Raw genomic sequence first — 24,058 nt, forward strand, 5'->3', positions numbered from 1 at the left:
TAGAGAGATAATTAAAACATATTCATATTATGGCCAGGGGTGGGTGGGGGGTGGGAGCGAAGCAGCTATTAGATTGGAATGTAATTAAAATACAGCTTACTTAAATTTGGGGTGTAAAATGAAAAGAAGATCCGCTGTATTGAATTGCCACTGCAGTATGACTGAAAGGGCAATAAGGCTATGATTTGATTGTTTTCTGATGATTAGGCCTACTTAGATTATATCCTCATGCCATCTCAACACACTCGTCAACTGTCCTGATTTGAGCAGGACACCCCAGAATTACAGAAGCCACTTGTTCTTCTGATTGAATCGCAGAATGTCTCATTTTGGCTCTTGCAAGAGGGTGGCCTCAGAAGAAACTCATTTTATGGGGGAAGTGTACTCAACATGAGTCACCTGACTCTGTTGAGAACGTAGCCCCCCAAAGACACGTGTTTTGGGGGACCATGCTTTCATGTGAGTCACATGAATCATGTGGGAACATCTCCCTGAAAGATTTTCCTCTGCGGCATGTTGGAGGGCATGTCTCAGCACCTTCACTCGAATTAAGATGGGGAGGCATGTACCCTTTGTCTTACCACCCCCACCTCCAACACACACAAACACTGGCCTGGTTTGCATATGACAATAAACCATGGCTGATTAAACCTTGGCTTGGTGTTATGTGTGATCCCTACTCAGCAGCTTAGCTATGTGATTTTTTTTACTGCTAATGAACCACAGTCTGCAGCTATGGTTTGTTGACTTGTGAACTTTGGTTTGCTTTAGCTATGGCTTGGCTTTACACATGAGTCCAGCACCCATCCTTAACCATGGTTTTTTTGTCCGTCCTATCCCAGTCACTTGCCACACTACAAATATATGAAGCAAGAGCAGTTGGGACACAAACCAACCTTGAGAAGCAAGCCATGTTTACTTTGATGATCTGTTGGACAACTTGTGGTTAACACATAGTTTATTATACTGTGACTTAGTGTTATGTGTGAACCAGAACCTTGTATGTAGAATGTAGCAGCTGAACGAGAAATTCTTTGCTTCTTTGAATGCTGATTCTGTGAAACAGACATAATCCAGATAAAAATTGTGGGTAGCTGCCCTGATCCATTTGAAAAGAAAAGAAAAATCCAAAAGCAGCAGTATCATAATCCATTTATTAAAACCGAGGAAAATGTCACAAAGTAGTGAGCAAGCTTTCAAGTGTACCAGAACCTTTATCCAGTCTGACTGTTGAGCAAAAAAAGCAGGGGGTGAGGAAGAGAAAATATATTGCTGGGTGTAGTGGAAAAGCTCTGTCTGCAGTTTATAAGTGTTTTAAGATTGAGTGCATGCGGTGTTATGTAGACTTAAACAGGTTAACCTGTGTCCAAGTGTGACATACATCTTGGGTTATACCAGAGGCAACTGATTTTAACCAAATTTTGCATGATTGTTCCTGAGATCAAGGAGTAGATTTGCATCCATGTTTGGATACAGTTGGACGCCATTTTGAATCAAGGTGGTGGGTTGAACTTATCCAAACGGCATTGATTTTAACCACAGATTTCAAGACTGTGCTGGGGGTGTTTTTTGTTCCTTAAAATTCCCATGCAATGCTAAATGCAAAGCAGCTAGTAGTCAATATATTAGCAAAGCTTGCGATTAATTGGACGTAATCCAGGCAACTCACCACCTTCAAAGGCTACATACATCACAAGGTCAAGAGGATAATGGATTTATTTGAACATGCTCTTTCTAATTTCAGCAGTTCTATTCCATGCACAATTCAAGGAGCACAGATGAATCGAAAAACAGCTCTCCATCTTTCTTTGGGTACATAGGTTCTACGGCATATTACTCACGTAGGATCTTGGAGGTTCTTTTTTTTTTTGTACCGACTGCTATACGTTTTCATGAATGGAGAATGGTCTGCTGCACTCCTCCTGCCCCAGATTTATTTGTAAATTTGCATGCAGAGGAGGATGCTTTCAGAAGGGGGCAGCTTTCCCTGCACTCTCATTTCATGGAATTCTCTGTAACAGTTAATTTTTGTTGTCAGCAAAATGCAGGCTAAGCTACAGCAAATCCTGCATCACGGAGAACAGATGCTGCCTGCAAGATAAAGGTCTTTTGGCTAAAGAAACCCAACTCCAGTGTGTGAGAAGAAACATTAATTATAGAGACCTCGGACCAGTTGCCCTTCTGCTGAGGAGTTGTTTCAGTTGGCTGTTTATTCCTGGATCAAAGAAGAGAAGCGGAATCCAGCTCTAGTGGTGCAGCTTGGATGGAATATCCCTGAAATTAAATCAAAGTGCCCAGTGAATTAGCATAGGCGCGATGGGGATATGCAGATCTAAATGAATACTCCTTGCCAAGTCTGGACTTTGAGAGGGCTCTTGCAGAGCTAGATAGAACTGAGAGTTTCACATGCCATGTGAAAAGGAACCAGGTTATTGACTGTTCATAACTCTAAAGGCTCTGTTCCGACAGTCAAGAAAAACTAGAGATCCTTGTCTATGTTAACGTATTATTTTATGTTTACAAAGTATGCCAGCCTTCAGCAACCTGGTGCTATTCAGATGTTTTGGACTATAATTTCCATTTGCTGCAGCCCACTTTAGTTTTAGTCCAAAACTGCTGGAAAACATGAGGATGGACAAGCCTGAGATACACAATATAACATCTCCTTGCATCTTATCATATTATGTTGTGTGCATTTTTAAACTCTCTAATGCTGAATGCACACTATGCCTTTTAAAGCACATTTGAAACAACCCTTTTCCTCCAAAAATTCCAGGCAGCATTTTTCCACTGCTAATTGCAGCAGGGGGACCAAATCCCATCAAGATCAAGGCTGGGGAGGGAAAGAAGCACCTCAGATTACGTTTTAAAATAAGCCATTGAATTAATGTACATGGAATTAGTGTGCCCTCAGCTGCACTAATAACCAGAGCAAAAGCAAAGTGAAAACATCCCTCCCAGATCCAAAATGTAGCATGATGAATCTTTAAGGGAATCTGGATGTTAGCTGAACCAGCAAAGTGTTTGTGTTGTGGATGCTGGTTGTTGCGATTGCCAAACTTTAATTAGCAAGCAGTTATAATTCTAAGTACCCACAATGCTGATGGATTATTCCTGGGGCTCTGGCTGGTGATTTAAGACAATCCTGTTTATGATTTGCCTTTTTCATTTTGCGTCCAGGAGAAGCAGAGCTAAGCAGACAACAGACACAATAACCTCACGTTGTTCCCAAAAGTGCCCACATAAAACTATATTGCTTGGACTTTATTAAGGAGGAAGTGCAGAGAGCATAGTCCAGTTTTATATAAACTGCTATTTGATAAGCCCCTGGGAGGACTGTCAGACTGTGAAGTCAAACCAAATCATGTTTGCTAGCAGGCAGACAAAGCCTGCCCTGCCTTTATGGTTTGGTAGCATTCGGAGCTAAATTACCTCTAGATTCTAGATACTTCTTATGAGTTGCAAAGTCCAAGTTACTTAAGTCTAGCAACTTAGCTGAATTTTAGTAGCAACAGAGACATCACCTTGCCAACAAAGGTCCGTACAGTAAAAGCTATGGTTTTCCCAGTAGTGATGTATGGAAGTGAGAGCTGGACCATAAAGAAGGCTGATCGCCGAAGAATTTATGCTTTTGAATTATGGTGTTGGCGGAGACTCTTGAGAGTCCCATGGACTGCAAGAAGATCAAATCTATCCATTCTGAAGGAAATCAGCCCTGAGTGCTCACTGGAAGGACAGATTCTGAAGCTGAGGCTCTAATACTTTGGCCACCTCATGAGAAGAGAAGACTCCCTAGAAAAGACCCTGATGTTGGGAAAGATGGAGGACACAAGGAGAAGGGGACAACAGAGGACCAGATGGTTGGACAGTGTTCTCGAAGCTACCAGCATGAGTTTGACCAAACTGCAGGAGGCAGTGGAAGAGAGGAGTGCCTGGCGTGCTCTGGTCCATGGGGTCACGAAGAGTCAGACACGACTAAACAACTAAACAACAACAACAATTCCTCCCCCTCCCCACTTCTTAGGAATCCTGGGGTTCTACTCTCTCTCATTCCCTTCTCCACTCCCGAAACTCTGACTCACCAAGAACGTTAGCAATCAAGGAGAAGGGGGAGAGGAGAAATTCAATTCAGTTCACATTTAACGGTCAAATTCGCACTTCCTGAAATGATACGCAGCCATCCTGCAAGCCCCCCATTTCTCCAACCTTTGTAGTGCAGTTCTCCAGCCAAGTAATGTGTCCCAGAATGGGTATACTAGGGTGAGAGAGAACAGCCTTTGCCAAAGGTGGTCATGGGCTTTGAAGACGCTCGAACTCAGGACGCAAGGGAGAAATGTGCTAAGAGGAAGGCACACTTGGCAAATCCACACTGTGATCAACTCCAACCCGGAAACTAATGTCCCCACTGTGGAAGGATGTGTGGATCCAGAATTGGCCCCCACAGTCACTTACGGACTCATTGTTAAAACCGTGTTTATGGAAGATGATCTTACTCAACTACGAGTGATTGCCAAAGAAGAAGAAGATATCAGAGTGAAGTGTGCATAAGCATGCAAATATTAGCAGAGTTGTTGAGGTTTTTTGGCAAAATTGACGTTTTTGAGCTATTTTAAAGAAAAATCAGCAAAAATGCTACTGTCAACATGGGTTGCCATACATCTGGATTTTCCTAGACATTTTGCCGCTTTCTGCCCAGGCACTGCTTCCGACTACAGTATGTCCAGACATATGGCTACCCTACATTATATTAAGGAATATTATTTAGCAGCATTTGCTAAATTTATGTATATTTGGCCAAATTGCATACAAAAATGTGCACATTATGAGAAGTTTGCTTTGATGGATTTTCACGAGGACAGTGCAGATGGATTTGGAAATGTGGGTAGATGAATTTAAGACTGGGAAATGAGACACTGAAATTGACAGATTCGTGCATCCCAGGCTTGAAGCGCAATGCAAAACTAGAGGTGACAAAGACACAGTCTCAGAGCTTGCAGCGTGGCATTTCATTAAGGTGCATGGAGTGAAAAAAGGTGAAAGCCAGCATTGCATAGTGGCTAGAGCCTTGGGCTGGTACTGGGTTCAAAACCCCCCTCAGCCATGAAGCTGTTTGAGTTACAGTAGGCCAGTCACATTCTCCCTGTCCAACCTACTTCATTCGTAAAGGTTTCCAGAGCAGTTGTTCTGTTACTCTGCTGCTGAAGAAGAATTAAAACATAGCTTGCGGTGCCTACACTAACAAATTTGTTATGGTATAAACTTTCATTGACTTATGCATGTAACGAAATCGACCGTAGTCTACAGAAACTTGTGTCATCATAATAAATATGTACCCTTTTTACGGTGCTGCAAGACCTTGTTTTGTTTCTATTTTGTAAGACTGCAGCGATGAAAAAATGAGGGTGGAGGAGAGAGTCAGATGTGCTGTCATGAGCACTGTAGATATAATTTTTGAAAAAGCATTGGGAAATCATCCATTGGTGACTGTACTGTGTATGCAAATGTTCAGGCTTGGTAATGTTCAATTCTTCCTCCCTTGACTGCTCACCTGAAAGACTTCTGCCCTCCCATCAACAGGTAGTCATCAGGATTACTTTGCATTTTTATTTGCCATTTTAAACAGGTGGCCTGGGATGAATATCCACCAAGATCAGCTGGAGGCATTAGGTATTCAGAGTTTGCAGTTTTGGAAACAGAAAAAACGAAAACAGAAGATGCTGTGAAGCTGAAAGATGTTTTTCTCGCTCACACACACTTTTTTCTTCCTCTTTTAAATCCTGCTTTCCTTGTTTTCCTTTTGATTTATCCTCTCCCTAGTCAGACACAGAGTTTTGGGATAAGATGCAAGCAGAGTGGGAAGAAATGGCTCGCAGAAACTGGATCTCCGACAGCCAAGAAGCACAAGGCCAAGCAGCTGTCTCCATTAATGAGAAGGTAAGGCTGATGTTGTGGAGAGAGAAGGCTTGTAGGGCCGCTGGGTTGCCAGGGGCAACCATGGAAGCTTGACTAGGCCAAAGCCCTTGCCAGTAGCTAGAGGAGGGTGAAATAATTTGGCAAATGCCTTTTTAATTTGTTCCAATGGCAGCTTTTAAGCACCAAACCAGGGATGCAGGTTGCTGGCCGCCACATGGCAGTGGTCCCAAGATGCCTGCTGCCTCTCTCCTCTGTGGCATTTAGTAAGGCAAAGTGAGGGAACTCACAAGACAACGAGGAGAGGAGTTGCAGGGCCTTATTCAAAGAGTGTGTAATGTGAGCATGAAAAAGACTGAAAAGAGGACGAGTGAGTCCATCAAGTTCCCCAGTTCTGCTGCTGGAAATAACTGCTGTGGCTTGGGCTGATGGGAGTTGTGTTTCCAAACATCCGGAGGGCTTCGCCAAGTTGGCGAAGGCTTTATTATATTATTTAATCAACTTTTTATGCTCATGTACCGCAAAAAAAAGACAGGACAGAGGTTCATTCAAGTGGTCTGTGGGTTTGTGGTTGAACATGGGAGATGACCTATCCGCCGCATTAAATATTTGTATTGATTCTTATTTGTATTAGAAATGAAAGCAGGAATTAAAATGCAATTAAAAATTGCACCCCATTTCGCACAGGCATTTATTACCATTGCTTTAATAGGCAGAAAGATCATTAAGTTGTCCACCAAGACCTTCATCTGTTTTCAAGTGGTCTGGGGGTGGGAAGTTGGGAACCACTGGTGCAGGAAATGAGCAATTTAATTCTAGGCTGTTTTCACCTTTTGAGGTACTGTGCCTCAATGTCACCACATTCATTCTCTCTCCTAGGGCTATTATTTTCATACAGAGAACCCCTTCAAAGACTGGCCTGGCGCTTTTGAGGAAGGCCTCAAGAAGCTAAGGGAGGGGGACTTGCCCCTGGCCATCTTATACCTGGAAGCTGCTATTCTCCAAGATCCTCACGACTCCGAGGTATCCGCTCTGGTTAATATTCTGAAACTGGAATGCGTAGGCTTGAACTTATTTGCTAATAATGGAAATAAAGCCTTTAGCGGTCATGCTTAATATCATGATCGACATGATGTCTCCAGTACTATCAAGCTGGATGGGGATACACCATTGTATTAAAAGGGGAAAGTTTACAAATTAAGGATAAACCCACATTTCACATCCAATACAAAGCCTGCAATATATATTCGGTTGCATCAGATGTTGTAAAGGTAAAGGTAAAGGTACCCCTGCCCGTACGAGCCAGTCTTGACAGACTCTAGGGTTGTGCGCTCATCTCACTTAAGAGGCCGGGAGTCAGCGCTGTCCGGAGACACTTCCGGGTCACGTGGCCAGCGTGACGAAGCTGCTCTGGCGAGCCAGCACCAGCGCAGCACACGGAAACGCCGTTTACCTTCCCGCTATAAGGTGGTACCTATTTATCTACTTGCACTTAAGGGTGCTTTCGAACTGCTAGGTGGGCAGGAGCTGGGACTGAACGACGGGAGCTCACCCCGCCACGGGGACTCGAACCGCCGACCATGCGATCGGCAAGTCCTAGGCGCTGAGGTTTTACCCACAGCGCCACCCACGTCCCCATCAGATGTTGTAATCAGCGTAATTTGACCAGGAGTCATGTGAAGACTGGATGAGAGCCAACAGACTAAAGCTCAATCCAGATAAGACTGGATGGGAGGTTGCCTGCTTTTGCTGACATTGCACTCTCTCTGAAGGAGCGGGTACACAGCTTAGGGATACTCCTGGGTCCTTTGCTGTCACTTGCGGCTCAGGTGGCCTCAGTGGCATGGAGTGCCTTCTATCGGTTTTGGCTGGTGGCCCAGCTGTGCCCCTATCTGGACAGGGATAGCCTAACTTCTGTTGTCTATTGTTTTGTTTTTGTTTATTGTGTATTTTATGTTGTGAACTGCCCTGTGGTATTTGGATGAAGGGCAGTATACAAATTTAGTAAATTTAAATAATATGCATTGGCATTCTGCCAGCTTTTGAAGACGCACTTTTGAGCTCTCAACCGAAGTCTCCTGTTTTAATTTTCTGCTGTTTTAAGGGGACTGCTTTACTGAAAGTTTCACTTACGAGTGTTTATACTTTAATGTTTCTGTAACTAATTTTATACTTTGTAAACAGTTTAAAAGCCTAGTTGAGTAATAAGTGGTGTGTTGTTGTTGTTGTTGTTGTTGTTGTTGTTACAGTGGTACCTTGGTTCTCAAACTTAATCCATTCCGGGTGTCCATTTGACTCCCGAAACAATTCAGAAACCAAGACGCAGCTTCCGACTGGCCACAGGAACTTCCTGCACTCAAGCGGAAGCCACGTTGGACATTTGGCTTCTGAAAAATGTTCGCAAACCAAAACACTTCCAGGTTTGTGGCGATCGGGAGCCAATTTGTTCAACAACTAAGCCATTTGGGAACCAAGCTACCACTAATAATAATAATACTTTTATTATCATTGTACAACCTGTGTACAATGAAATTAAACCACTGTATTGTTATTGTTGTTGCTGTTGTTGTTAATTCCTATGTCACACTTAGGTATTTCTGATTTGTTCCCTGGCCACTAGCTGTATGGATGTCTGTAAGGCACAATGAAAATCCCCCAAATTATATTTTCAACTCTTACTTGCATTTCTTTGGTTTTTCTGGACTGGACTTTTGTAAAATGACTTGCAAAGCAACTTTTTATTACTATTATTCATTCTTTATTAAATTTGTATACCACCCTTCATCCTAAGATCACAGGATGGTTCACAACATAAAAATACAAAATGAGGACACAAAATACCTAAGAAAACAAACACACACCAATAACCCTCCTCCCACAAACCCGGTTAAAGGGGCATAGAATCTTAATCAGCCAGAGACCTGGTTAAAGAGAAACAGTTTCACCTGGTCCCTAAAGATATGCAATGAAGGTGCCAGGCGAGCCTCCATGGAGAGAGCATTCCACAAATGAGGAGCCACTGAAGAAAAGGTCCGTTCTCATGTTGTCACCTTCTGGACCTCTCATGAAGGAAGCACATAAAGAAGGACCTCAGGTTATGACTGCAGTGTCAGTGTGGTTCATATGGGGAGAGGAAGTCCTTGAGGTATTGCAGTCCTTTCGATACACAGCTGTGCAGTAATCTTACCATTTTTATGTTGCAGGCCTGGCAGTACCTTGGGACAACACAAGCTGAGAATGAAAATGAGCAGGGAGCAATTGTTGCACTCCAAAGGTAAATGGTGTTAATTGCTGCATAGAGACTCTCAGCTATAATTTTTAAAAATAATAATAATGAAGAAGTCAAGTTTCTAGTCCTTAAGGCAAGGAAGACAGACTTTAAAGATTGACCACAATGCCTGGTCCTTGCCCCTCCCCATCAAAACAAATTATGCAAAGTATATGTAAGTTTGCTTTAATTTGCATGGGTGTGAAACTGTGGTGTGCCATATTTGAGCCACCTTGGTGCAGAAACAATTATTACAGTGGTACCTCAGGTTAAGTACTTAATTTGTTCCAGAGGTCCATACTTAACCTGAAACTGTTCTTAACCTGAAGCACCACTTTAGCTAATGGGGCCTCCTGCTGCTGCCGCGCCACCGGAGCACGATTTCTGTTCTCAACCTGAAGCAAAGTTCTTAACCTGAAGCACTATTTCTGGGTTAGCGGAGTATGTAACCTGAAGCGTATGTAACCTGAAGTGTATGTAAGCTGAGGTACCACTGTATTAGTATTTAAGCTCACACAGCGCAGAGGCTTATGTATCCTTAAAAGGATCTGCAAAACTTAATCCGGTTTATTACTGAATCAAGCAAATGGGAACGTGGGAAAAGGCAATGTCGTCCAGCAAACACAACCAAGGAACTCTGCAAACAGGAGGCCTGCTTGGTATTCCTGGCACTTGCGCACTTTCTAAAAGTTTATCTCTTCATTAGAAGTGCTCCTTAATTGAGCTAAACTCAATCCGACAGCCGCATGTTAAGTATATGGTGATCGTTTCTGCTGCTGCCTCTGTTCCAGTACTAGGCAGATAACGGTCGTGCCACATTTTCTAATGCTAGTTATTATTCTCTGCTTGTGCTCAGAAAGTTAGCTGCGTCATATTCATTTTCTCCTCACACTGAGTATATACTCTCCAAACCTAATGATATTAGCTGTGTTAATAAGCTAATCCGTTTATCTAACAATGCTTCCATTACTGTAGCCCTTTCACAGGTTCCCTCCCTGCATACAATAAATAAACTGGCGGGGGGGAGGGGTGGGAATCAACCATGCGCATGACTCCTGCACCCCAACACCACCAAAAAAACTTCCATTTACAAAAGGGGCTTGTAGGCTTGTGCAGCACTGGATACAACCCTGCTGAGTTTGTAATGTTTTGTATTCTATCCAGTGCTTTTTTGCTACAAAAAGAGGTGTCGGAATTCACCATGAATGCCTCCCTTGTTCATATATATATTATTAAGTTTCAACGATTTTTAACATATACAGTCAAAACACAATTTCGTCTTTTTTTTGTCGACTTCCCACCCCTTTTCCCGTAGAGCTGTTATTTCCCCCTTCTGCTGCACCCTATCTTCTATCAGATCATAGCCACAATATTACAATCGCCTCCCTTATTCTCTTATAACGGCAATGGTGCCTACCTGAGAAGTTCCAGAACTGAGTTCCGGCAAATTCTGGCTGGGGGAAAAAAGCCCTGGTTCTATCTTATTTTACTGTACAGTGGTACCTCGGGTTAAGTACTTAATTCATTCCGGAGGTCCGTTCTTAACCTGAAACTGTTCTTAACCTGAAGCACCACTTTAGCTAATGGGGCCTCCTGCTGCCGCCGTGCCGCCGGAGCACAATTTCTGTTCTCATCCTGAAGCAAAGTTCTTAACCTGAAGCACTATTTCTGGGTTAGCAGAGTCTGTAACCTGAAGCGTCTGTAACCTGAAGCATATGTAACCTGAGGTACCACTGTATATCACTTTTGGTTGTGAAGTGGTTTATAAATCTGCAAACAAACAAATAAGCAAACAAAGCCATCGCAGCATCCATCCCAGGCTGGATAGTCATATCATTTGACCTTACGATGCCCAATTTGGACCCCAGTGAATCGCTAGGATGCATCTTCTGATTCCAGTGGTGATGCTGAGGTCAGCAGTTGTTATGTGAACTTCACTGCCTGCCACTAGAGGTGGTTTTTAGGAACCAAGGATAAATGGTTAAGCCAAGTCTGAAATCCTATGTATACTTAACAGGGCATTCCAAATTATGTCTACTCAGTCCTACTGAAGTCCATGCACCTTACTCCCAGCTAAGTGGGGTTAGGATTGCAGCCAAAGTCTGCAGACTGGGACTTTACTGCCAAGTAAACCTGCATTGTTAATTATAAACAAACCAAAAAATAATAAATGTCTAATTATTTTGTTAGCAAAGTCTTTTGTTGTCTCAGCTTAAGTGTTGCATTCAAATTATCAGGACTTATGCCAACGCATCGAGAGGGATCTAACTAATACGGGTTTCCGCTATTCTGTTCAGGTGCCTAGAGCTCCAGCCAAACAACTTGAAAGCCTTGATGGCCTTGGCTGTGAGCTTTACAAACACCAGCCATCAGCAGGAGGCTTATGAAGCGCTAAGAAACTGGATCAAGCAGAATCCTAAATACAAGTACATCGTCAGGAGTAAAAAAGGATCCCCAGCGCTTACCAGGAGAATGTCCAAGGCAGCAGAAGAAAGGTAACAGAAGGTCTGATAAATGGGCATTACGAAATAGATTTGGGATTTCTTAAAAGCAGTCACAGTAATTTAAGAAAGTCATGTGGTCTCCTTCAGATGTTACAGCCCTGTTTAGGGAAGCTTTTAATATTTGATGAATTATTGTATTTTAATATTTTGTTGGAAGTCGCCCAGAGTGGCTGGGGAAACCCAGCCAGATGGTCGGGGTATAAATAAGTTGTTGTTGTTGTTGTTGTTGTTGTTGTTGTTGTTGTTGTTGTTGTTACTGGACTAAAACTCCCATCATCCTAGACCAGACTTTCTCAACTTTGGGTTCCCAGATGTTGTTGGACTACAACTTAAATGGCTCAGGACTGCAATACCCCAAGGATTGCCTCTCCCCCGAACCCCAAGATCATCCTCTGAGGCCCTTCTTCATGTGCCTCCTCCACAAGAGGTCTGGAGGGTGGCAACACAAGAACAGGGCCTTTTCTGTGGTGGCTCCCTGTTTGTGGAATGATCTCCCCAGGGAGGTTTGGTTGGTGCCTTCATTATACACTTTTAGGCGCCGTGCAAAAACGTTCCTTTTCAACCGGCCTTGGGCTGATGGACATCCCTTTTGAACATGTTGTGGGAGGGGGTAGGGGATTTTGGGTTTGTTGTTATTCTTATTTTTACTATGCATTTTGTGGGGTTTTTAATGTTGTGAACTGCCCTGAGATCTGCGGTTGATGGGCGGCGTACTAATAATACTACTAATACAACTTCCACCAATGATGGCACTTGGGGTCTCATATTTCAGCGGCGTCCTGTGCGATGCCAAAATTCACCCTTCCCCATCTCACCTTCCATTCTGCATCATAGTTGTGGCACCCCCAAGGCTCTGCGCCCAATGTGACTGAATTCATCCCACTCCCCTATACAGTGGTACCTCGGGTTAAGTACTTAATTTGTTCCAGAGGTCCGTTCTTAACCTGAAACTGTTCTTAACCTGAAGCACCACTTTAGCTAATGGGGCCTCCTGCTGCCACCGCACCGCCGGAGCACAATTTCTGTTCTCATCCTGAAGCAAAGTTCTTAACCCGAGGTACTATTTCTGGGTTAGCAGAGTCTGTAACCTGAAGCGTATGCAACCTGAAGCATATATAACCTGAGGTACCACTGTATCCACCTCTATTTCCATCATCCATAGCCAGCAGGGGGAGCAGTCAGGGATGATGGGAGTGGCAGTCCAACAACATCTGGAAACCCAAGATTGAGAAAGGCTGTCCTAGGCCATTGGTCATACTGGCTGGGACTGATGGGAATTCTACTCCAACATACATCAGGCACAACATTGACTAACCCTGAAATACATGCTTCCCCTGCAGTGTGAACTTGGCTTCACAACTTGTCCATCCATGCAGTTTGAATGCTAGACTAGTGCTCTGTCCTACTTCTCCCCTTGCATGTCAGCTGACTACATCTTTGGATTTTTCATGAGAGGGTTATGTATGCAGATGCTTGTTCATCCTTTGCTTTACACAATCACACACTTGTCGATGGTTATAAAATGGCTTCACAGACGGGAGGAGGAGGAGGGAAGCTGTCATGCTGATGTCATGGACGCTAGCCCATAGGTGCCCACCAAAACCAACATTTCACTGGTTCAATCTGACATATCAGAATTTGTAGATCTGGTTTCAGCAGGGTTCACACACACCCAAGGCAAAAAGAATGGACCATATGATTTGAGGGCCCGGGTGGCTGTTTCACAAACACTAGGTAAAGGTAAAGGGACCCCTGACCATTAGGTCCAGTCATGACCAACTCTGGGGTTGCGGCGCTCATCTCTCTTTATTGGCCAAGGGAGCCGGCGTTTGTCCGTAAACAGCTTCCGGGTCATGTGACCAGCATGACTAAGCCGCTTTTGGCGAACCAGAGCAGCACACGGAAACACAGTTTACCTTCCCGCTGGAGCGGTTCCTATTTATCTACTTGCACTTTGAGGTGCTTTCGAACTGCTAGGTTGGCAGGAGCAGGGACCAAACAACGGGAGCTCACCCCATCGCGGGGATTTGAACCGCCAACCTTCTGATCGGCAAGCCCTAGCCTCTGCGGTTTAACCCACAGCGCCACCCGCGCCCCTACACCGCTCTTAAAATGTTACACTTGCCTTTGTCTTGTGCTGCTCTCTTCTTCCAGTTCACTGCTGGAAGAGGTGAAGGAGCTATACCTGGAGGGAGCCCATCAGAACGGAGAGATGATAGACCCGGACTTACAAACAGGACTTGGCGTGCTCTTCCACCTGAACGGAGAATTCAACAGAGCAATAGATGCATTCAGCGCTGCCCTCACAGTTCGGCCTGAGGTAAGTTTTACACTTTTGCATTAACAGGCTTTTGACACTCTCCTCTTTTGTCTGTTCTTAAAGTCAGGCCTGCATTAATGAGCTGTCACTCCTGCCATTAATACTCTGGTGCCTGAAATAGAAATATTAATTGCAAGGAGAGAGTCCCATTTTCAAGAAGTTCTATTCCTGCCCCATTTCTGACTGGCCTGCAAATGAATCAAAGTTGTTTTATAGGGAGTTATCCACAGCTACGAGACATGTTCTCATGTTCTATGCCAGTTAATGGAGAAGGCAATTAATTCCAATTCCACCCCCTTCACCCTCCACTCCACCAGTCATTAATTTGAGGCTGCTGGCAAAAAGAGAGAAAGAGAAAGCTATACAGGGATATATGTACATAGCTATATACGTACAAGGATTGCACTAATACTAGAAAGCTGTTGTTGTGTTTGTCAGGATTATTCATTGTGGAACCGTCTCGGTGCAACCTTAGCAAATGGAGATCGGAGTGAGGAAGCGGTAGAAGCTTACACAAGAGCACTGGAAATCCAGCCTGGCTTCATCAGGTCCAGGTACAATTTAGGAATAAGCTGCATCAACCTTGGAGCATACAGGTGAGAACAGTTCAGCCACCCTTTACATGGAACAGCCGGTTCTTCCCATAATTCTATAGTGGGACCATGAAATGAGTCTCGAATGGGGCCATGCGAACTGGAGGAGGGTTGATTTCCAATGGCTGGAGTTGCTAGGTGACCAGGAGCAGAGAAAGGACCACCCAATTGGTGTCTACCCTTTATGGTCTCACGTTTGCCACTTGGGGACACAAGTTGTTTTATTTCCACCTACACCAGGGGTGGGGACCCTCCAGATGTTGTTGGATGGACTCCTCTCCCATCAGCCTCAGTCAGCATAGCCAATAGTCAGGAGTGATGGGAGCTGTCTTCAAGCAACTTCTGGAGGTCCACAGCTTCCACATCCTGGTCCTACAGCCCACCTGCCATGCTGCTGGCTGTTTTGCTAGCTTATGGCTCAAAGACTGATGTCTAAAGAAGGAATGGGGGTGTGTTCTTAGCTCTTTTCTGAATACTTGTAAAAATGAGTTCAAATGAGCCTGGTTCCAGAGGTTTGGGAGATTGCTTCTCTTCCCCACCTGGTTATGGTCCCCTATATTTGAGTAGTGCTTCTCCATCAGATCTCCAGTGCAAATTGTGGCTCATGTAAAGAGGGACACCCTGATAGATAACCCAAAGAGAGCAGGTTTTTCCTGTGTGCCGATTAGAAACACAGGGATCACTGCTTCCAGACACAACCCATGAAGGCCACGGGAAATGGGAGGTCATGCATCACCCTCAGAAGAAATGGCCTTTCCCCCAAGCAAGGGCTTCTCATTTTCATAACATGCCATTACCCTGCAAAGCTGGTAGGCCAGAGTGTACTAGGTCTCCCTTGGTGGAAGAAAGGTGTCTTAAACTCAGAATGCATGGGGTGGCATTTTCTTAGACTTATGGGCAGTGGCAGTGGCAGGGCTCCGGATATTTCCAGATATTAGACTGCAACTTCCATTAGCCATATTGGGTGGGGCTGATGAGCCGGACCAATTTTGTTTTAAAGGGATTGCATTACCTGAGGTGATTCAGGAAAGAAGTGTAGAAAAATGAGATCGCTGAATATGATTGATGACAAATTGCTGCTTCGGATTCTTGTTCTGCAGAAGTGTTGGCCCCAGTTTTTACATATCTTCTCTTCTACCCAACAGAGAGGCAGTCAGCAATTTCCTCACAGCTCTCAATTTGCAACGAAAGAGCCGGAATCAGCAGCAGGTTCCTCACCCTGCAATTTCAGGTAATATCTGGGCAGCTCTCCGGATTGCTCTGTCTATGATGGACCAGCCAGAACTTTTCCAGGCCGCTAATGTGGGCGATCTGGACGTCCTACTAAAAGCTTTCAACATTGAACCCTGATGCACACAGGGAGAGAGAAAGACTCACACGGAGAGACACTTAACCAAGCCCTCAAAAGAAAAAGAAAGCCCAACCCATCTAGTTCTATACAGAAATATCTTTGAATTCCCTTCTTGGACTGAGAAAGACGACATGGACACTTTGCAGCAGAAAGGGTTCTACGGGATGCCACCAGATCTCCAGAAAATTAAAAGCACAAAACCTTGTAAATATCACCTTGCTCAAGTCCACATGGGAACAACAGCTACTATGGTGCATAGGGGAACTGGACAAAACAACTTCACCTGGATATTCCTTACGACATGTACTTGTACAAAGAAAATGGGTTTTGAATATCATGCTACCATGTGCATAAGAGCACAGAAAAGGTGTTGGGTAGCGTTTCCTAAGGAGCTCCTCTGCCCCTCAAATATAGCAGCAGAGGGGAGGATGGATGGTTTCTCACTTCCATCTTCCACAGTTCCTTTCCCACATCTGCGGCCATCCATATGTAAACGTTGGAGTAGCTGCGTTTTCCCCACCATCTACAGCTGAAACGTTAATTGGATTTTGATTCTGGAGTCTGGATCCCGTGAAGCCCTCCAAAGCAGAGATCTCATAAGAACCGAGAAGTCTACGCATGGAGAATTTGAAGGTTGAATCATATGCTGTAGGGGATGGGTTGTGTAAACAGAAGGCCATTTCTAATGCTGCAGCGCCGCTGATGCAGTGGGTTTCTGTACGTGCAACAGAACTTCCTCTCCCTCTCTTGTTCTCTCCAGCCTCCTGGGTGCCCTCGAAACCAGCTCTAGATGGTTTGGGGAACCCTCTGGAGCAGATGTTGAGGGTGCATGGGGAGAGGAGAAGAAACGGAAGTTCCGTTACACCAGTGGAACGGTTCTGGCGCAGCATTAAATACAGCTGCTAAGTTGCAATTTGCACTAGAGGTTTTTTTGGGGGGGGTATGCATGGGTAGGGCTGGCCCCAACTGTTTGGGCACCCTGGATGGGTACCTGGGTGCACCTCAAACCCCTTTTTGAATCCACAAATTGTCTCTCAAAACCCCATGCCCCTTTTCCTTAGAGAAGTAAACCTGTTGCTAAGAAAGGAGCCTACCAACGTCTGTTTTCAGTGATTCTGCAGGGATGTTGCGGTCGAAATCGTGAGTTGGTACCTAGCAGTGCAGGAATGTACCTGAAATCACTTCCCAAGCAGTCAGGGAGTGTTTTGTGCAGTTGCTAGGTAGCTGCCACGCAGGTTTCTTTCCCCTCCATCAAGCAAGCAGACATTGTTAGCGGGTGATGGCAGAGTGTTCAGCAGCTGGCTGCCCAGTACTCTGGTCAGATGTCCATTGTGGCCACTGAGTGTTGTTTTGAGCAGAGCTCGCAACAGGACCACGATCAGTGGGTTCATTTGCACTTTAATCTAGCTTTTCTGTTTTTATTTGTAAAGGGGGGGGGGATATAATATACTTTTTACACATTTGGAGAGAAATATGCAGATTCAGCCATGCTGGCAAAGGACCAATAAGGAACTTGACACAAGGCGCAGCTTCCTTCCAGGCTGTTTCAAAAATGCAAATAGGAGCCATAAATTACAGTCAAGAAATGGGAGAGGATCTAGCATGGGTGTTAAGGGGAGGCAAATGTCAGCAGTCGAAGGACAGACATCTGTTCCCTCGCCCTTTTGGAAGAAAACAAGCAGATGGGCTTGCAGCCCCTGGTCTAGCAAAAGTGCTTCAGCTGATGCTGAACTATTTTCAGAAGGGATGGCAAAATTCTCCACTCTCCTTGACGGTACACGATCAGCTCCAAAATCTTCAAACTCGGTGCTTGAAGGAATTAAAAAATCCACTCAAGGTCACCAGGAAGTGAGCGAGCCCCATTTAAATGAACGGGAGTCACTCTCAAGCAGAAGAAGCTCTTGATTTCAGTGGGGCTTACACGGAAGAAATGTCCTGATCCATTGGGTCCCAAGGAAATAAAGTGCCCTTTAATTCCAGTTGATTTCAGAAGTAGACAAAATGCTAGATTTTTAGATGACGTTAGACATTTGAATGGAACGTTAAGTGCCAGAGTTAAGGCACACGAAGAACCTTCCATCCAAGATGGATTATCAGGATGTATCGATAATTCCATTTTCTAAAATGGTGAATATTTGTAATTTTCTTTTTTAAAAAATAATATCACAAACTATGGTATAAAAACGGGGAAAGGGAGGGTATACAGCATTCCATACTTAGAATGTTATACACAGGGTATCGCTTGGACTTCTTGAAGCCTGATCGCTTTGGCTTGTTTATCAGTGCTGGTGACTTGGCTTAGCAGGCAGTGTGTTCTCAAACCTCATTGAAAACATGGATGTGCTGCCACAGCCCAAGTGGAGAATGTTTCCTAAATGTAATGATGTTCTTTTAAATGATCACCCAGAACCATGCCCATAAATGTCAGATGTGGCTGAACAGCATCTCCCATCATCCCTGCTGGCCATGGGCCCATGCTTGCCGGGGCTGATGGGAGTTGTAGTTCAGCAACATCTGGTGGGCCAGCAGTCCCCCACCCCTACTCTAAATTCAAGGCACCTTAAGAATTGCCTTGCTAGCTCAGACCAAAGGTTTATCTAGGCCGGCAGTGGGCAGAATAGTTGAGGATCTGCTGGGAGAAGTCTGGCAAGTAGATTGGCAAGGGTTTCCAACTCCCAGTCGTTTAACAATGGCAAAACAAAATGGCGCACACACCCTCATCCACTGTATCATTGTTGGATGAGGCAAGAAGGAGCAAGGCAGGTTACCTAGGATTGGATTTTAATGTGAAAGAACTGTGAACTCAGTTAAGTTATGGTATCTAAAACAAATTTCTGGGTTCAGAATTATTTTAATTTAGAGTGTACATCAATTGTCCCTGGCCCTGGTTGGTCAGTCTCAGGATTCTAGTAAATAAGCAATTAAGTGGGTCCTGCGAGCCTAACGTCTAAAAGCCACTGCTTTAGAAGTCTGTTTTCGGCATTAAGTGGTATATAAATTAATTCTTCTTTGTCATCGCTGAAGCCAGCACTGCTGTCTCCAACAGCTGATAGCTATATGCTCCAGGCAAATTCATAAACGGGGATATGATAACTGACAGCCTTTCCCTGGCGCTTGTCCCCGGCTGAAAGATATATTGCCTAAGGACATGGAGGTTCTGCTCAGCTGTCATCGCTAATCGGTAGGCCTACACACAAGGTCCCAGAAGCAGAGTGCATTCCAAGAAAAAAAATAAACCATTCAGTAGTAATAAGCAAAGATCTTTACACAGATAGCAATAAAACCTTGGAAGTAAATGCCCCAATCCATCTTGCCATTCTTTCTCTGCATGCAGCGATGCTACTAGTGCGTATCTGGTGAAAACGGCCATTTATTTTTATGGCTTACGAACAAACACCTTTGCTGTCTCATTGCTCACAATGTCCAGATGCAACAGTTCATTAGCAACACTGGAAACCATTCAGAATAGTTTGTTGCTGTGTAGTCTGTTGGACAGGGCAGATGTGAGTAGAGCTGGGAGCCAAGGAGCGCAATCTGGTAGGGATGTCCTCCAGCACCTTTGAAATGGACAACAGTTTGGGTAAGACGACACACAAGTGGCATCTACTTTTTAAAAACAAACTGTATAGTCAACCAGAATTGGTGGTGGTGGTTTTCAACAGTACCAAGAGGCGGTTAACCTTCCCTCCCCTCCTTGTGGTTCTGAAGAAAATATCTCCCTTCATCCCCAAGCCAACAGGGTGGGCAGCTCATATCATTGCTGATGGGGGCTTCTGAATGAATAGCAGCCTGGGGTGGGGAAGTGGATTATTTTTTATTCTTCTTCTTTTTACAGGATTATGGTGCAAGCCTAACTCTTGCATCTGCACACCACCATGCTGATTAAATGACAGGGCAGTGGTTAAATTACTGACCAGTGGTTTCTAAAGGATGCATGCTACAAAAGAGTGCAATTTTAGCATCATGTGTATTTCGTCTATAGAAGGGATCTACTGTATGTTGAAGGAAACCTAGACTTTGCTCCTTCCAGTAGTAGCCTTAAAGCAACTACTTCTGCTGCCCTGCTGATTCCATCCTCTCCTGTGTACCTCACTGTGCTCCCATTAACACCATACCTTTAAAGCACTAGGAAACCACAAATCACGGCTTCTCCCAAATAATTCTGGGCACTGTAGTTTCTTAAGGGGGCTGAGACTTTTTTTAGGAGACCGCCTATTCCTTGCAAAGAGTTACCGTTCTCTCAGAGTTCCCTGTGATTAACTGCTAAACCAATCTGAGAATTGTAGCGCTACGAGGTGAACAGAGGTCTCCTAGCACCTCTCAGCATCCTTTGCAAACTGCATCTCCCATGATCCTTTGGGGGAAAGCCATGACTGTGTAAAGCAGCGTCATAGTGCTTTAAATCCATAGTGTGGATGTGGCCAGTGTCGTTTTGCTGCTCTGGTCCTGCTCTTGCGAAGGACAGGATGAAGACGGGTTTACTCCTCACACACACACACACACACACATGGTGTGCAGCATCCTAGGAAACAAGCAGCAGCTTAAAGGAGAAAGAGTTCACACATTGTCCCCTGCCTCCATCTTTCAGGTTCACTTTTAGTGCAAGCTTTGGAACTCATTGACACTTGACATTATAAGCTGTGTCTTCATGGTAGAGCTACTTGCAGTGGACAATGCAGGATTGCCGCCCAAAGTGACATCTCTGTGCCAACACATCTTCTCCTTTCTTTTAGTCAAATGCATTATGTCGTTTTCCTGCCAGTGATGTGGAGCGACAAGGCGGAGCGAGAGCATGGGCACATCTGACTAAACTTTAGGGAAGCAGGAAGAGAAATTCAACATGGAAAAGGGGGGGGGGAGCGAGAGAATTGAACACAGGGATACCATTTTTGGCAGCAGCCCTGTGTCAAGTGCCACGCGTAGATCCACTCTTGCAAATCATGGGGTGGTATTCAGCTAAGGTCACACCATGCCTTTAAAGCACTACAATGCCACTTTAAACAGTCATGGCTTCTCCCAAAGAATTCTGGGAGCTGTATTTTGTTAAGGTTGCTGAGAGTTGTTGGATACCCCTATTCCCCTTCCAGAACTACAGTTTCCAGAATCCCTTGTGAAGAGTGAGTGATTGTTAAATCACTCTGTAGGCTGTAGCTCTATGAGAGTCTCCTAGCAACTTCCAGCTCTCTTAACAAACTACAGCTCCCAGAATTCTTTGGGGGAAGCCATGACTGTTCAGAAAGGTATCATACTGCTTTAATTGTGTGGTGTGGATATAGCTTTAGTCATATTCATTGATTTCATTGGGTTTACTCTTGAGTAAAACATAGCTGAATACCACCCATAGTATCTGCAGCTTCAAATTTATTCTAGCAGAGCAGTTTTAAAAAGGAGCCTCCCTGTTTCAACAAAGCCTTCTCTTCCTGCAGTTTGAGATTATATATATATATATATATATATATATATATATATATATACACATATATATAGTTAAAAAACCACTTTCCTAAACTTTGGTTTTCTTCTTTCTCATTCAAGACATTGTTTTTATGGCTAGTTGAGAAACTATATCTACATATAAATATTGTTGTTTGAGTTAGTATATATATCCCTCTCTTGATATATATATATATTTAAGGGGGTTTTTCTAATAGCAGTGCAAGTTTGTAAATATATATATATATTTTAAGGAATTACATAGCCTCAGGTAGCAACGTAGTGCATGCGAGCTGTATTTAACACCAGCCTAAAAAGCGCACTACTGGTATAATGCATGTCAAAAAGCAACAAATCTTTTAAACGTAAGTTTATGCTGTGCATGACTACATCATTAAGATAGCAAAATCAACACACCAAGCTGCGGTTCACTTCCCTTAGGTAACTGCGTTTGAAAGCTATGTCAGCTATATAGTTTGAAAGCTCTATAGTCTTAAAATGAGGGGACAGTGCTATGTTGCTTTGGAGTTATAAGAGGCGCATGGATGGTAAGAAACACACCTTGACCCTGTCATTAGCCAGGGAGGTGCCCCCCCCCCAGGTAGCCATTGGTGAGCCAGCTCCATACTTCTGCGCTCCTCTGAGGATTTACACTAGCCTGCAAATGGACATCTCCCCTCTCCTTTTGCAGGCGGGGTTTGAATCCAAACCCTTCCTGCAAAGGGACTGTGCTGGTCCCGGGGGGGGGAAGGTACTAATACCGTAGCCGAAGTTCAGTCCAGAGTCACTAGCAGGGTAGACAATCACTAGATGAGACGCGAGGTCCGAAACAGGGAGCCAGGCGGGGGAGCAGGAACGCTGGTAGGGCAGCAGCAGGAAGCCAGGCGGGTAACAGGAACACTGGTAGAGCAGAAGCAGGGAGCCAGGCGGGGAACAGGAACACTGGTGGGTCAGCAGCGGGCAGCTGGGCGAGGAACAGGAACACCGGAGAGTCAGGAGCAGGAAGCCGGGCGTGGAACAGGCACACTGGGAGTGCAGATCTAGGTCTGGGTAAAGCAGGTACTCCACAACGACGTTGCTCCCGCAACCCAGGACCGGGCTGCCTGACCTTTATCTTCTTCTAAGGCCGGGGGCGGTCCCGGCCCCCAGGAGCCCCGCCTCTCTTGGCCTTAAGGCGAGCACTCCTCCTGGGAGAGACCAGTTCCCTTTGCCTCTCTGCCCTAAGCCTCTGCAGTTCAGGAGAGGCCGAAGGGTTACTGGGCCCCGGGGGAGGCTCACCTGTAGCCACTGAGTCCTCCAGCACCTCTGGGGCCAGAATGGTCTCACCTGGTGCCTGCCCCTGAGGATCTGGCACAGGTGCAGGCTCCTCAGCATCTAGGCCTTGCCCCAGTTCAGCCGGCCCTGGAGGCGGGGACTCCTGTGCCGGCTGGGATTCCTCCGGTTCACTCTCAGACTCGGAATCCCAGGCCATCACAGGGACACTGCCAGGCAAGGGCTGGCAATCTGCTGATTACCAGCACTTACAAAGGTGCAGGCAGACCCTACTTTGCCACATCCTTACCTGCCCCATGCCTGAAGTCAGATACGGCATCAGGTGCAGGGCAGATGGGCACAGCTTGGCAAACACAGCCCCGCGGGCCAAATGGAGGGACCTGCTAGGGTGGCGAATGGCCAGGGATTGCATGCTTTGCTGCCAGACTGGGGGGAGGGGAATGAGTCCCATTTAGGACTCCTCCACCATAGGCACCAACATGCCTTGGGACCAGCTGTGGTCCATTGCTTGCAGATTTGCTGCTATTCTGCATGGCTCACAAATTGGAGGAGAGAGTAAGATGACAGGCTTTAAAGCGCCAAGTCCAAAAGGAGCACTGAGCCAGGAAGAAAGGAGTCAAAAGTGGGATGCAGTCACTGCTAGCAAAGGAGGGCATGCCATTAACCACCACAGGAATCAAGGGGCCTGCAGAAGATATGGGGTTGTTATGATGGGGATTTTGGGGCGCAGTTACCTGGAGATATATATTCTTCCCATGCTAGGGCTGAAAGCAGTAGTTGAGGTGGGGATACCAAACCACTAGTGACAGGCTAAGACAGAAAAACACAAACTCTTGGGCTATAGCCAAATTCTCTGCAAAGGTCTTGCACTCTTTGCTTGCCTCCTTTTACAGCTTTTTCCCCTCGGCTCAAAACATGGTCACTGCTCTTGCCTAACATGTCAGTGGAACAGCAGCTGCACTTCCAAATGTAGAAAAACATACCATACTATTCTATTGCACAGACCGCATAGAGTTACCATGTGAGTCGTACCACGTAGTGGGACTGAGGGAACACAAACCCACTCATGTGCTTTAAGACTACCTCTGAGTAGAGGCAAAGGAAGGAGCAGGGCCTCTAGGTCAGAGGATCTCCCAGAATGCAGCAGAGCATCAGGATTTCCACATCCATCAAGTCAATAAGAACAGGAGAGCAAGGTTGGCTTGCCCACCATAAACTGTCATAGTTTTCTTCAGTGGGCTGTAAAGTAAAGGTAAAGGGACCCCTGACCATTAGGTCCAGTCGTGGCCGACTGTGGGGTTGTGGCGCTCATCTCGCTTTATTGGCTGAGGGAGCCGGCGTACAGTACATGTGGCCAGCATGACTAAGCCGCTTCTGGCGAACCAGAGCAGCGCACGGAAACGCCGT

At 45.2% G+C, this 24,058-nt stretch overlaps 1 protein-coding gene and 1 long non-coding RNA gene across 8 annotated transcripts in view; one reads left to right on the forward strand and one right to left on the reverse strand.

Moving 5' to 3' along the window:
• Positions 1-20,908, forward strand: part of PEX5L (peroxisomal biogenesis factor 5 like) — a 174,672-nt gene extending 153,764 nt beyond the window's left edge. For 5 of the 7 annotated variants that reach the window (XM_081007979.1, XM_081007977.1, XM_081007978.1 and 2 more), the window contains 7 exons: positions 5,818-5,934; positions 6,790-6,933; positions 9,114-9,184; positions 11,476-11,673; positions 13,837-14,002; positions 14,441-14,598; positions 15,741-20,907. In XM_081007979.1, coding sequence (XP_080864105.1) covers positions 5,818-5,934; positions 6,790-6,933; positions 9,114-9,184; positions 11,476-11,673; positions 13,837-14,002; positions 14,441-14,598; positions 15,741-15,945 — 1,059 coding nt within the window. In that variant the 3' untranslated portion in view covers positions 15,946-20,907. Of the gene's footprint in view, positions 1-5,817; positions 5,935-6,789; positions 6,934-9,113; positions 9,185-11,475; positions 11,674-13,836; positions 14,003-14,440; positions 14,599-15,740 lie in introns of all 7 variants that reach the window. The other 2 variants (XM_081007976.1, XM_081007982.1) reach the window with 1 other exon arrangement.
• LOC308478558 lies at positions 1,699-5,808 on the reverse strand. The gene is made up of 2 exons (XR_013987151.1): positions 5,549-5,808; positions 1,699-2,274 (listed from the first exon to the last, which is right to left on the reverse strand). It is a non-coding gene; the product is annotated as an uncharacterized lncRNA (long non-coding RNA).
• Positions 20,909-24,058: the final 3,150 nt, after the last annotated feature.

Source organism: Podarcis pityusensis (assembly GCF_964106645.2).
Source record: "Podarcis pityusensis genome assembly, chromosome: 5".
NCBI lineage: Eukaryota > Metazoa > Chordata > Lepidosauria > Squamata > Lacertidae > Podarcis > Podarcis pityusensis.